The 15050-nt window shown below is 49.1% G+C and overlaps 1 protein-coding gene across 1 annotated transcript; it reads left to right on the top strand.

Annotated features, from left to right (window-relative positions):
- The first annotated feature begins 6310 nt into the window (after nucleotides 1–6310).
- Nucleotides 6311–7405, top strand: LOC116970741 (galactosylceramide sulfotransferase-like). The gene has a single exon (XM_033017217.1). The coding sequence runs from the start codon at nucleotides 6311–6313 to the stop codon at nucleotides 7403–7405; it is 1095 nt and encodes a 364-aa protein (XP_032873108.1).
- The last annotated feature ends 7645 nt before the right edge of the window (nucleotides 7406–15050 follow it).

Here is a 15050-nt window from a genome sequence, read left to right as displayed (position 1 = left end):
TATACAGCATGGAAACAGGCCCTTTGGGCCAACTCATGCAAGCTGATTGAGGTGCCTTTCTGTCTGCATTTGACCCACATCCCTCCAAATCTTTGCTATCCATGTACCTGTTCAAATGTTTTTTGTTGTTGTAATTGTACCTGCTTCTGCTACTTTCTCTAACAGCTTGTTCCACATGCCCATGACCCTCTGCACAAAGTTTGTCCCTCCGTTCCCATTAAATCTCTCCCCTCTCAGCTTAAACCTGTGCCCTCAATTTTTGGAATCTCCTACCTTGCGGGAGAAAAGACCGTGACCACGCTGGCCACACTCTCATTTCACTCCTACCATTAGGGAGAAGGTTCAGGAGACTGAAAACTGTGATTGCAGGGTTCACAAATAGTTTCTTCCCAACAACCATCAGGCACTTGAAGACAACGCCACACTAATCTGCACTAAGACTTAGCTTTTTTTGCACTAGTATTGTGGTCATTAATTTATTGATTTTGTTAATTGTATATTATCAATGTGTTTATATGCCTGTTACACTCCTGTATGTAATAAATGTAATTGTTCGGTTGTCAGTGCATATGATGATTAAACACTTGACTCCTTCTGGTTTTTGAGCCAAGTGTCAAGAACATTTTATTGTCAATTGACCCAAACAGAACAATTAAATTCTTACTTGCAACAGTACAACAGAATATGCAAACATAGTACTCTGTAAACAATATAATAAAAAGAAGTTCAGTATATATATATATTTATATATTGGGGGAAACTGTTTTTTAGTTTCTTACCTCGGTGGAATGCGACTTTTCTCGTAGTTGCATTTCGCCCTCCCTCGCGGCCTAAACTCGGGTTGCTGCGGCCTTTCCCGGAGTCAGGTCCAGAGCTTCCGCAGCGGGCGCAGCGCTGACTTTCCATCGTGTAGCCGGGCGATCCCTTGCCGGGGGTAGGCAGAAGAAGTGCTCCGATCGCTGGCCCGCGGACTACAACGTCCTGAAGCCGCGATCTGCGGAGCTTCTAACCACGGGCGCATTGTGGACTTTCCATCGCGGAGCGGGTGAGCACTTGCCGGGGGTCGCCAGAAGAAGTGTTCCGACCGCCGGCCTGCGGCCTATTACATCGTAAAGCCCCGGTCTCCGGTAGGAAGCGGCCGATTCGGGACCTCCAAGTGTCCGTCCGTCCCGACGTCAGAGTTTCGAGCATCCCGACGAGAGGGCCTGTACATCGGGCCATCCGTACCGGCGACTGCAGAGGGTTCATGGACCCGACCATGGATGAACAAAGCAGGAGGACTGGCAAAGTTATTGCCTTCCACCACAGTGAAGAATGTTGATTTTACTGTGGTGGATGTTTATGTTATATTCTATTGTGTATTGTGTTCTTTTGTTTGTATGGCTGCATGGTAAATCAAGTTTTACTGTACCTTAGTTGGTGCATGTGGCAATAAATGTCAACTTGAACTTGAACTTGATATACACACACACACACACACACACACACACACACACACACACACACACACACACACACACACACACACACACACACACACACACACACACACACACACACACACACACATTGAGTCATACAGTGCGGAAACAGGCCTTTGGCCCAACTCACTCACATCAACCAACATGTCCCATCTTTACTGGTCCGACCTGCCTGTGTTTAGCCCATATCCTTCTAAACCTGTCCTATCCATGTACCTGTTCAAATGTTTCTTAAACTTTGCGATACTACCTGCTTCAACTACCTCCTCCAGCAGCTTGGTTCATACATCCACCATCCTGTGTGTCAAAAAGTTACCCCTCAGGTTCCTGTAGGAACCTCTACAAGAGGTTATAACCCTTTACAAGATTATTCCTCGGCCTCCTATGCTCCAGGGAAAACAATTCAAAACCCAGCCTCTCCTCATAACTCAAGCTCTCCAGTCCCAACAATACCCTTGCGAATCTTGTCTGAGCCCTTTTCAGTTTAATCACATCCTTACTGGTGTTCAAAAGGGAACTGCAGATGCTGGAATATCGAAGGTACACAAAATTGCTGGAGGAACTCAGCGGGTGCAGCAGCATCTATGGAGCGAAGGAAATAGGCGACGTTTCGGCCCGAAACGTCGCCTATTTCCTTCGCTCCATAGATGCTGCTGCACCCGCTGAGTTCCTCCAGCAATTTTGTGTACATCCTTACTGGTGCTGGGCAAACAGAATTGCACACAATATGGTCTCATCAACAACTTATACTGCTGTAACATTACAACCCAACCCCTATACTCAGTACCATGACCGATGAAGGCAAGTGTGCCACACACTTTCTTTCCCACTCTATCTATCTGCATTGCCCCATTTCAGGGAACTATGTACCTGCACTCTGGGCTCCTGTTGTTGAATAACAAAGTCCACAACCATGGCCAGTCTCTACCACACTCTCTCTATTGCTACCACATCCTTCCTGTTGTGTGGAGACCAGAACTGCACACAATGCACCAAGTCAAATTACAGCAGGACACATAGAGTGATCGTGCACAGTACTGCTCACCTTATTTTAGGAAGGACACACTGATATTGGGAGGATATTGGGAGATCAATGGGGCTAATTCCACGGATGAGGGGGGGCTGTTCCACCACCAGCGACAGAAGGAGCCGGCTCACCGACCTTTAGAGTTTGGGAGGACGAGGGAGCGATCTAATGGCAACATTTTAGACATTGAGGGGCCGTGAGGGGGGGGATGTGGAGGCCTTCCTGTTGGTAGGAGTGTCTGGATAGAGGGGTGTGTTATTATGAAATAAAGGGGGAGGGGGGTCTTCAAAACTAGAGGCGGTCTTCAAAACTGAATCCTTCCCCAGAGGGAGGTGAATGACTAGAATTCATGAAGGGGGGGGAGGTCGGATAACTGTGGGGGGAGGGGGGTTGTTAAAGAGAAGGGGTGTTGTTGACGATGTGCGGAGAGATTGAGGGAAACTGTCAGAGAGGAGGTCGTGGAGAAGATCTAACCAAAGATTATAGAGGAGCTCCTCTATAATCGTTGGATCTAACAGTGTTTAATGAATATGTGGGTAGGATAGAAAGAGGGGCAGAACTGCCTTCTCCTGTCCCTCTCCAGATGTCAGTTCTGTGCGGGGACAGAGGGGGCCATTATGAAGGGGGCCTGCCTGAAGGAACTCCCCCAGCACTGTTTAATTTAGTTTCCAGGTACAGCACAAAAACAGGCCCTTCGGCCCAACGGGTCGTCGCTGGCCAGCGATCCCGGCACACCAACACCATCCTACACACATTTATACTGAAGCCAAATTTCACCTGTGCATCTTTGGAATGTGGGAATGAGGAAACCAGAGCTCCCGGAGAAAACCCTCGCCGTCACGAGGAGAACGTGCAAACGCCGTACAGACAGCACCCGTAATCAGGATCAAACCCGGGTCTCTGGCAATTCTACTACTGTGCCACCGTGCTGCCCCTGCTCTTTATCATGGAGCTTCCTCTTTGCCTCTCCCCCCTCACTCACTCCCCCTCACTCACTCCCCCTCACTCACTCCCCCCTCACTCACTCACTCCCCTCTCACTCACTCACTCCCCTCTCACTCACTCCCGTCTCACTCACTCCCCTCTCTCACTCACTCCCCCCCTCACTCACTCCCCACTCACTCACTCCCCTCACTCACTCCCTCCCCCTCACTCACTCCCCCCTCACTCACTCCCCTCACTCACTCCCCCTCACTCCCTCCCCCTCACTCACTCCCCCCTCACTCCTCCCCCCTCACTCACTCCCCTCCTCACTCACTCACTCACTCACATCCCCCTCACTCACTCCCCTCCCTCACTCCCCTCACTCCCTCCCCTCACCTCACTCCCCCTCTCACTCCCCTCACTCACTCCCCCTCACTCACTCCCCCTCACTCACTCACTCACTCACTCACTCCTTGCCATTTCTCACACCTCGTGCTGTCTATCTGCCCCTTCCCATCTCTCTCTCCTCCTCGCCCTACCATGGCACTCCCTCCTCACCTTCCCCTCCCATCTCGCTCCCTCCTCCCCTCTCCCTGCACTCCCTCTTCACAGTTCCCTCGGATCTTGTGCCTCTCTCCCTGCCCCCCCCCCCCACCTCCTTCTGATGCTTCCTCCACACCTTCCCCTCCCATCCCATTTCCCCCTCCCCACCCTGACCTCTCCCCCTCACTCTCTCCTCCCCTTCCTCTCCTGCCTCGCTCCCCCTCCACTCTCTCCCGCCATCTTCTTCACCCAACTCGCTCCTCACACCCTGCCCGCTTCCCTGATGCGCCCTCGGTAGCATCTCCTCCCGACTGGCTCCCTTCCCCCACCACACCCTCCCCTGACTCTCCCTCCTTGCCGTCCCATCCAGTCTCGCTCCCCTGCCCACCCTGCTGCTAAGATGCCCCCTTGTCTGCCCCCGTGTCTGTGATGTCAAGTTGCCCCCTGGTTCCCCTGCCTCCCCTGTAGTCAAGGCTGCAGAGATTTAGCCCACAACCCCCCCCCCCCCCCCTTGCCCACAATGCACTGCTCTGCCCACATTGCATCATTCCCACCCACGATCCCCTGCTCCTGCCACATGCTGTGGGCTCACAGTCTTGCAGGTGAGACTCGGGCAATCCCCAGGATCATTCCTCTGATCCGACTCCCCTAAACACCTCCCTCCAATTTGACTTCTTTCGAACTGCCTCCTCACACCTGAAACTTCCATTTCCGATCCAATTTCCTGAAATTCCTCCTCTGATCCAATGCTTCCCAAAATCCCCTCTCTCTGAATTTCCCTGAAATCCCTCGTCCATATCGACGACTCCTGAAATCCCTCCTGCGATCCAGTTCCCCCCTAAGATCCCTCCCTCGAAAGTGACTTTTCTCAAAATCCCTCCCTCCTCTCAAAACCCCTCCGTGCAATCAAAAGCTTCCCAAAATATCCCCCTTCTGATCCGTTGCTTCCTGAAATTCCCTTTTCCGAGCCGATTCCACCAGAGATCCCTATCCCCAAGCCGATTCCTCTGACCCAGTTCCTCTCAAAATCTCTCCCGGTATTTCAATATTTCCTGAAACCCCTCCTTCCAATCCATTGCTTCCGGAAACTCTGCTCCGGTTCCCCATAAAATACATTCTGCGATCCTGCATTTAACAAAATACTTCCCTCCAATCTGACACTTCCTAAAAACTCACACTGCAATCCAACACTTCCCAAAATCTCTCTGTTCGATCCGACTTTTCCCAAAATCCCTCCGTTCGATCCGACTTCCCAAAATCCCTCATCCGATACAATCTCTGGAGATCCCTTCTTCCAATCTGACATGCTCCGAAATCTCAACTCCAATCCAACACTTCCTGAAATCCCTCCCTCCGAACCAAGGATTCCTAACTGAATATACCTCTGAACTGACCTCCCAAAAACTCGTCCTCTGATCCAATTCCTCCCAAAATCCTTCCCTCAGATCTGGCTTTCGGAAAATCCCGACATCCGTGAATCCAACTTCCCGAAATTAAGTCTGAAGAAGGGTCTCAACCTGAAATGTCACCTATCCATATTCTCCAGAGATACTGGCTAACCTGCAATTACTCCAACACAGTGTCCTTTCCCAAAATTATAATTTGAACAGGGTTCAAGAGGCACTTTTCTGAGGTAATTCCCTGCTTTCCATCTCCCCCAGGGAGAAGATGCAGTTTCGGGAATACTTCATGCGTAGTTGGAAGCAAATGCATCGAGGGTTACTGAGTGTCGTAATCGCGATGTCCTTGTTTATCATCTCGTATACACTCTACAATGCTCGGTGAGTTGTAGACGAGGGTTACAGAGATAGGGAGGGCTCCAGGAGGGTCACTGAGATCGGAAGGGATATAGGAGCCAGAGTGAGTTGCGGAGATAGAGAGGGGTGTAGGGACCAGAGGGGGTTTACAGAGATTGGGGAAAGTGTAGAGGTTGAAAGGGGTTAGAGGGAAAGGGAGGGGTTGGAGCCAGAAGGGGTTTTAGAGATAGGACGGGCTGCGTGGGCCGAAGGGAATTACAGAAATAGGAAGGGGTGTAGCGACCAGAGAGGGTGCTGGGAGATGCAGGGCTGGTGGGGACTACAGAGATAGGGAGGGACATAAGGGGGTTACAGAGATAGGAGTCGTTAGGGAGAGAAAGAGAAAGAGAGAGAGGTGGTTAGGGGCCATGGAGGACTACAGAGATAGGGAGGGAGTCTGTTCCTTCCTAACGATATATTTTTTCTTTTCCCCTATCTCCTCTCTCTCACTCTGTTCCCTTGCTCCCATCCTCTCTCTACCTGACACTCTCCACAGTGACTCCCCTCCCAACTCCTGTGCCCGACTGGGCCCCCCCCCAATGTCGGATGTCCCCTTCACCCCCACTTGCTCCCCCCGCTGGGACCTCCTCTTCCTTAAAACGCACAAGACGGGCAGCAGCACGGTGCTCAACATGCTCTTCCGTTACGGCGAGCACAACAAACTGAGCTTCGCCTTCCCCTCCGGTGGCCGTAGCGACTTTGCCTACCCTTCCCCCTTCTCCCGCCGCGCCGTGGCCGGGAACCCTGCCATCTCCTGCTTCAACGTGGTGGCCAGCCACATGCGCTTCGAGCCAGAGGAGACGGGCCGACTCCTGCCCCTGGAACGAGTCTACTTCACCCTCCTCCGGCACCCCGCCCGCCTCTTCGAGTCCAGCTTCCACTACTACGGCCCCAGCATCCCCCTGACCTGGCACCTGCCCGGCCCAGACAAGATGGACGCCTTCCTGCGCAAGCCTCGGGCCTATTATAACCCCCGGGCCTTCAACGCTCACTACCTGCGCAACCTCCAGTTCTTTGACCTGGGCCAGGACAAGGACATGGAACCCAGCCACCCGGCCATTCCGGGCATCCTTCATTCCCTGGAGGAGAGCTTCTCCCTAGTCATGCTGACCGAATACTTCGACGAGTCCCTGGTGCTTCTGAAGGACCTCCTGTGCTGGGACCTGGAGGATGTGCTGTACTTTCCCCTCAACATGCGGGATCCCGCCCGTACTCCCCCCGCCTTGAGCCCGGCCGCAGAGAAGTTGGCCCTCTCCTGGAACCAGCTGGACGCCCTCCTCTACGCCCACTTCAACCGTACTTTCTGGCGCAAGGTCGACATATTCGGGCGTTGGCGGATGGCGTGGGAGGTGGCAGAGCTACGCAGGGCCAACGCCATGATGGGGGAGGCCTGCCTGGATGGAGGAGGTCCGGTTAAGGCAGGGCTGGTGAGGGATCCCTCTCTGAGGCCCTGGCAGCCGGCCGGAGGTGCGGGCACCATCATGGGCTACAACCTCAGGCCTGGCTTGGAGGAGGCCTACCAGGACATCTGCCGGTCCATGCTGACCCCTGAAATGCAGTACATGTCCAAACTGGGTGCAAATCTCTGGCGTGTCAAGGCCTGGTCCATCCTGCGAGGGATTCTGGGATGGTAGAGTGAAGGGAGGAAGGAGGGGTTGAAGCTAGGTGTTTGGACATCCTCGGCCTACTTCCCAGGCCTTGTTGCCATGGGAACAGGAGTAGGCCGGAGAGTGACAGGCCTGAAAGTGGGTGCTGAAGAGCCTCTCCCTGTCCTCCTTGTGATAGACTGGGGAGAGGGGGGGCTGAGCTCCCTCCTCTTCTCCCCCTGCTATCTTCCACCCTTTGAAAACTCCGGCACCCTAGCTCCACACCGAAAATGATTTGTTTATAGTTGGCATCTTTGTTTCTGGAAGTTGATCAGTGTCTACCCTCGGAGATGAGGTTGGGGAGGAGTAAGCAAGGGACTCTATGGGGATAAATAATTCTAGGAATCAATGCCTAATTCTTAGGCATCCCTCTCTCTCCCCCTTCCTCTAAAAGCCTGTTCATTGATGTTTGACTGGGGTCACACCGAGTACAATTACATCCCATCTTTGGAGTTGTAGAGCTTGTGATTGTCATTAGAGCTGCAGCCATCTTCCTTGAATCTCCCAGCATTTACAGTCTTTCCTCCGATACTTGACAGGGCTCACTTTCCTGCGGTCCCTTTAAATTCACCGGGATCCAGCTTCCAACACTCCATTTAAACTCACCAGAACCCTGTTCCCACTTCCTTTGATCTCATTGGGATCCTGTTCCCCGCTCCCTTTAAACTCCCGGGACCCCACCAGAGGAGAGTGGTGAGGCATGATAACTGCAGATGATGGATTTGTAGGGACTGTAAGTAGGTAGAGGAGGAGGAAAGAGGTAAAAAAATGCTGGAAGTGTGAAGGACTGAAGACTGCTGTTTCTGAAATAAAAGAAACATTTGGAATTAGATTATTTTCAATGGACTTTTGTACTTTATTATTTCATGCAGGTTTGTATTTTCTACCACCACTCAAGTTGCCATGTTCCTTTCCCCTCCTCATACGCTCAACTCCCAGCTCCAAGAACATAATTTCCTTTTTATCCCTCCTCATTCTCCTCCCCACGGTCTCCTTCCACCCGTATCCCACACTCTGGTTCTACATTTCCTCTTCTTTCCTCATCTGATACCCTTGTGTCTCTTTTTCACCTCCAGCCTTTGTCACTTATTCCACCCCTCTGCCAATCAGCCAACCTACCTTATCCACCTATCACTTGCCAGGCTTTGTCCCAACCCCACCTCTCGTTTCCAGCTTTCACACCCCTACTCCTTCAGTCTAAAGTAGGGTCCCAACCCAAAACGTCATTTGTCCATTTCCTCCACAGATACTGCCTGACCCGCTGAGTTCTGGCAGCACTTGTTTTGTAGCTCAAGGTTCCAGAATCTCCAGTTCCTTCTGTCTTCATATTTTCTTGCCCATGATCATTTCTATTTACGTCATTTTTTATTTTCACAGTTACCTGTCCTCTTTTTTCTATTTCATCGCTCCTTTCTAAATGTCATGTACCTTGGAATATTTAATTCATAATGCAACCATGGAATAGCTAAAAGGTGAAACCCAATTCCATTTATGGCAGTAATTTCTTTTTTGTGCATCATACATTCAGAAGCAACACCCTTGATTTTAACACCTCTCCATTTTTCCTATTAATGAATCTGTTTGCGGGTACAATATTACTCTTCAACTGCTACCTTAGATAACTCTTAAATTCTATGCCCTTACCTGTCTCAATATACCCACTTCCACCCTAATATCTACTGCGTTTCATGGGAATTCTTCCCATTAAATCTATGATCCTATTCACAAACACGGCATGTTTTGAGTTATATAGGAGGTAAACAAAAATGCTGGAGAAACTCAGCGGGTGCAGCAGCATCTATGGAGCGAAGGAAATAGGCAACGTTTCGGGCCGAAACCCTTCTTCAGACTGATGGGGGGGGGGGGGGCCGGGAGAAGAAAGGAAAAAGGAGGAGGAGCCCGAGGGCTGAGGGATGGGAGGAGACAGCCTGAGGGCTGAGGAAGGGGAGGAGACAGCAAGGGCTAACAAAATTGGGAGAATTCAATGTTCATGCCAGCAGGGTGTAGACTCCCCAAGCGGAATATGAGGTGCTGTTCCTCCAATTTCCGGTGCTGCTCGCTCTGGCCATGGAGGAGACCCAGGACAGAGAGGTCGGATATGGAATGGGAGGGGGAGTTGAAGTGCTGAGCCACCGGGAGGTCAGGTTGGTTAATTCGGACCGAGCGGAGGTGTTCGGCGGAACGATTGCCAAGTTTACTCTTGGTCTCACCGATGTAGATCAGCTGACATCTAGAGCAGCGGATGCAATAGATGAGGTTGGAGGAGATGCAGGTGAACCTCTGTCACACCTGGAACGACTGCTTGGGTCCTTGAATGGAGTCAAAGGGGGGGGGTAAAGCGACAAGTGTAGCATCTCTTGCGGTTGCAACGGAAAGTGCCCGGGGAGGGGGTGGTATGGGAGGGAAGGGAAGAATTGACAAGGGAGTTATGGAGGGAGCGGTCTTTGCGGAAAGCAGACATGGGGGGAGATGGGAAGATGTGGCAAGTGGTGGGGTCACGTTGGAGGTGGTGAAACTGACAGAGGATTACTTGTTCTATGTGATGGCTAGTGGGGTGAAAGGTGAGGACTAGGGGGACTCGGCCCTTGTTGTGAGTGGGGGGATGGGGAGAGAGAGCAGTGTTACGAGGTATGGAAGAGACCGTGGTGCGAGCCTCATCTATGGTGGAGGAGGGGAACCCCCGTTCCCTGAAGAATGAGGACATTTCATTTAGCTCCATGCATGGCATCTTAAGGTAAGAATCCTGAAGTTCTTACCCTTGGGATTTTGTGGTTTATTATGAACCCCTAGTCCTCAAAGTCTCTCAGCAGAACTTAATTCTAAATTCACCCAACATTGATAGTTCTCATGTAGACCATGACCAATGTTAGAGCCACAATTTCCTCACTGATAAATTATCCAACCATGGGTACAGCCAAGCTTTAAGAGGAAGCAGTCAGGGCTGGAGAATTATAATTAAAACTGAAAACTGACTAGACAAGAACGCAGGAAATAGGGGGGAATTAATGAGATAAATAGGTATAAGAGGTCTAGACAGGATACACAGTCAGGATCTATTTCCCTCACCAGAGAGGCTAGTAAGAACTCAGCACACGTTTTAGTTCATGAAGAAAAGGATAAGAGGGGAATGGAGAAAAAACTGATTCCACCATGCAATGAGTGTAGGAATCTGAAACTTGCTTTCTGGAAGCAGAAATCCTGATAACAGACTGTACCCAGACGAGCACTGGGATACCCATAACCTGCAGATGACTAAGAGCTGGAAGAAAGATTAACCTAAACCCCATTTTGGTGGGTGTGGGCATGATGGACTAAATTACCACCTTCCGTGTCGCAATTGCCTAAGATTTTAAAGATCCTGAATCACACTTCTAACCAATTCTGCTGGGAACATTATCCATCCACCAAAACATAGGTGTGGGACCAGCATTCTGGCAGGCAGGTTTGCCACTGCTACACGGGTGGTTTTAAACTGAATAAGGGGGGTGGGGTGTCGAATGGGATAGTGGAGGATGGAGTTAAAGGGAAAGGGTTTCTTAAATGTGTGAGCGTAGAGACAGAGGGGTGTAAAATGAGGGTAGAAGCAATAGGTAGCAAGGTGAAAAGTAAAAGTGGCAGGCCGGCAAATCCAGGGCAAAAATCAAAAAGGGCCACTTTTTAGCATAATAGTATAAGGGGTAAGAGTGTTGTAAAAACAAGCCTGAAGGCTTTGTGTCTCAATGCAAGGAGCATTCGTAATAAGGTGGATGAGTTGAATGTGCAGATAGCTATTAATGACTATGATATAGTTGGGATCATGGAGACATGGCTCCAGGGTGACCAAGGCTGGGAGCTGAACATCCAGGGATATTCAATATCCAGGAGGGATAGACAGAAAGGGAAAGGAGGTGTGGTAGCGTTGCTGGTTAGAAAGCAGATTAACGCAATAGAAAGGAAGGACATTAGCTTTGAGGATGTGGAATCGATATAGGTAGAGCTGCGAAACACTAAGGGGCTGAAAACGCTAGTGGTAGTTGTGTACAGGCCACCTAACAGTAGTAGTGGAGTTGGGGATGGCATCAAACAGGAAATTAGAAATGCATGCAACAAAGGTAAAACAGTTATAATGGGTGACTTCAATCTACATATAGACTGGGTGAATCAAATTGGCTGGGGTGCTGAGGAAGAGGATTTCTTGGAATGTATGTGGGATAGTTTTCTAAACCAGCATGTAGAGGAACCAACGAGAGAGCAGGCTATTCTAGATTGGGTATTGAGTAATGAGGAAGGGTTAGTTAGCAGTCTTGTTGTGCGTGGCCCCTTGGGCAAGAGTGACCATAATATGGTTGAGTTCTTCATTAGGATGGAGAGTGACATCGTTAATTCAGAAACAAGGGTCCTGAACTTAAAGAAAGGTAACTTTGAGGGTATGAGACGTGAATTGGCCAAGATAGACTGGCGATTGATTCTTAATGGTTTGATGGTGGATATGCAATGGAAGGCATTTAAAGACTGCATGGATGAACTACAACAATTGTTCATCCCAGTTTGGCAAAAAAATAAATCAGGGAAGGTAGTGCATCCATGCATAACAAGGGAAATCAGGGATAGTATCAAAACAAAAGATGAAGCGTACAAATATGCCAGCAAAAGCAGCCTACCAGAGGACTGGGAGAAATTCAGAGACCAGCAGAGGAGGACAAAGGGCTACCCCTTAGGAAAGGGAAAATAGATTATGAAAGAAAACTGGCAGGGAACATAAAAACTGACTGCAAAAGCTTTTATAGATATGTGAAGAGAAAAAGATTAGTTAAAACAAATGTAGGTCCCTTGCAGTCAGAAACGGGTGAATTGATCATGGGGAACAAGGACATGGCAGACCAATTGAATAACTACTTTGTTTCTGTCTTCACTAAGGAAGACATAAAAAATCTGCCGGAAATAGCAGGGGACCGGGGGTCAAATGAAATCCAGGTTAGCCGGGAAGTGGTGTTGGGTAAATTGAATGGATTAAAGGCCGATAAATCCCCAAGGCCAGATAGGCTGCATCCCAGAGTACTTAAGGAAGTAGCCCCAGAAATAGTGGATGCATTAGTGATAATTTTTCAAAACTCTTTAGATTCTGGAGTAGTTCCTGAGGATTGGAGGGTAGCTAATGTAACACCACTTTTTAAAAAGGGAGGGAGAGAGAAAACGGGGAATTACAGACTAATTACAGACAGTTAGTCTAACGTCGGTAGTGGGGAAACTGCTAGAATCAGTTATTAAAGATGGGATAGCAGCACATTTGGAAAGTGGTGAAATCATTGGACAAAGTCAGCATGGATTTACAAAAGGTAAATCATGTCTGACGAATCTTATAGAATTTTTCGAGGATGTAACTAGTAGAGTGATAAGGGAGAACCAGTGGATGTGTTATATCTGGACTTTCAGAAGGCTTTCGACAAGGTCCCACATAAGAGATTAGTATACAAACTTAAAGCACACGGTATTGGGGGTTCAGTATTGATGTGGATAGAGAACTGGTTGGCAGACAGGAAGCAAAGAGTAGGAGTAAACGGGTCCTTTACACAATGGCAGGCAGTGACTAGTGGGGTACCGCAAGGCTCAGTTCTGGGACCCCAGCTATTTACGATATATATTAATGATTTGGACGAGGGAATTGAATGCAACATCTCCAAGTTTGCGGATGACACGAAGCTGGGGGCCAGTGTTAGCTGTGAGGAGGATGCTAGGAGGCTGCAAGGTGACTTGGATAGGCTGGGTGAGTGGGAAAATGCATGGCAGATGCAGTATAATGTGGATAAATGTGAGGTTATCCACTTTGGTGGCAAAAACAGGAAAGTAGATTATTATCTGAATGGTGGCCGATTAGGAAAGGGGGAGATGCAACGAGACCTGGGTGTCATGGTACACCAGTCATTAAAAGTAGGCATGCAGGTGCAGCAGGCAGTGAAGAAGGCGAATGGTATGTTAGCATTCATAGCAAAAGGATTTGAGTATAGGAGCAGGGAGGTTCTACTGCAGTTGTACAGGGTCTTGGTGAGACCACACCTGGAGTATTGCGTACAGTTTTGGTCTCCTATTCTGAGGAAAGACATTCTTGCCATAGAGGGAGTACAGAGAAGGTTCACCAGACTGATTCCTGGGATGTCAGGACTTTCATATGAAGAAAGACTGGATAGACTCGGCTTGTACTCACTAGAATTTAAAAGATTGAGGGGGGAGCTTATAGAAACATACAAAATTCTTAAGGGGTTGGACAGGCTAGATGCAGGAAGATTGTTGGGGAAGTCCAGGACAAGGGGTCACAGTTTAAGGATAAGGGGGAAATCTTTTAAGACCGAGATGAGGACAACATTTTTCACACAGAGAGTGGTGAATCTCTGGAATTCTCTGCCACAGAAGGTAGTTGAGGCCAGTTCATTGGCTATATTTAAGAGGGAGTTAGATGTGGCCCTTGTGGCTAAAGGGATCAGGGGGTATGGAGAGAAGGCAGGGATGGGATACTGAGTTGGATGATCAGCCATGATCATATTGAATGGCGGTGCAGGCTCGAAGGGCCGAATGGCCTACTCCTGCACCTATTGTCTATATGACTCTACACTAAGTCGCCTCTTACCTTCCCCCTTCCCCCGCCCCACCCCTCCAACTCTCCCTCCCATGCCCCATCCTATACACCCCTTCCTCCCCCCTCAACCTGCTAACATGATTCATATCAGAAAGCACCTTAGCACACACCTTGACCAGATAGTTCATGCTGCCTGTCTTCTTTTTTTGCAGCAATTACATAATAACTGTTAGACAAGATAAAATGCTGTGGCTCCTGTACCCTCAGTCGCCAAGGGCTATTTGATTCAGTTGCTGCAATTGCCCGAATCCAGGTCACCATTTAACGGAAAGGCAGTGACAGCCTGCTGGCATTTCTACTCTTCCCCGATGCATTGCAGCATCAAGACGTAGCCATTTACTGAAGCAATGCCCTCTGATCTCCAAAAACTCCCACGCGCTGCAGCTACAATACAACACCTGCCCTGCCATCCCTATCAAAACTCGTTCTAATTAAAACGCCTGCTATCCCATGCCAATAACGTCACGGAAACAGAAAGGTGTGTAATTACTCTTGGAAATCTTTCCTTTGCAAAAATTGGAATAATTTGCAGGCAAATTATACTGAATGCAATGTGTCTGTTGCAGCTACGCTGACATGAAGAAACAGTAGGTGTCCGGGTCTTGTCTCAGGCTTCAGCAGAGATCATTTTTAATAAGTCTCAGGACACTGAATGAGCAACCACTGACCGTGTTAGTGGGTGGTATTACGAGGATAAAAATCGCTGTAATTAAGAAGAAGCTTTGTTGGCAACAGACTTGTCAGAGCTCAACTTTTTGCACGTTCCCAGCAAACGTTAGCTATAAAGGTTCACGCTGGGTTCAATGTCAGCTATTTACAGAGCCACTGTTCACCTCGATCCAGTACAGGCATAACAGCATCCGAGCCCAGAGATCAGAAACAACAAATGTCTTTCATTCTGTTTACAAGCAAACCGCATATTTTCTTAACCTATTCATTCCATTAAACAGAGATGATTGTTCCTTGTTAAAGATCTTTAGTTTTCTTTATAATAACATGGCAAAAAGGAATAGCATGTACATT

Source organism: Amblyraja radiata, chromosome 3, assembly GCF_010909765.2.
Source record: "Amblyraja radiata isolate CabotCenter1 chromosome 3, sAmbRad1.1.pri, whole genome shotgun sequence".
Taxonomy (NCBI): Eukaryota; Metazoa; Chordata; class Chondrichthyes; order Rajiformes; family Rajidae; genus Amblyraja; species Amblyraja radiata.
This window is presented reverse-complemented; position numbering and strand designations above follow the sequence as displayed.

What these genes read in the sequence shown, in the direction of transcription:
- LOC116970741 (XM_033017217.1), top strand. Translation starts at nt 6,311, where the DNA reads ATGTCGGATGTCCCCTTCACCCCCACTTGCTCCCCCCGCTGGGACCTC.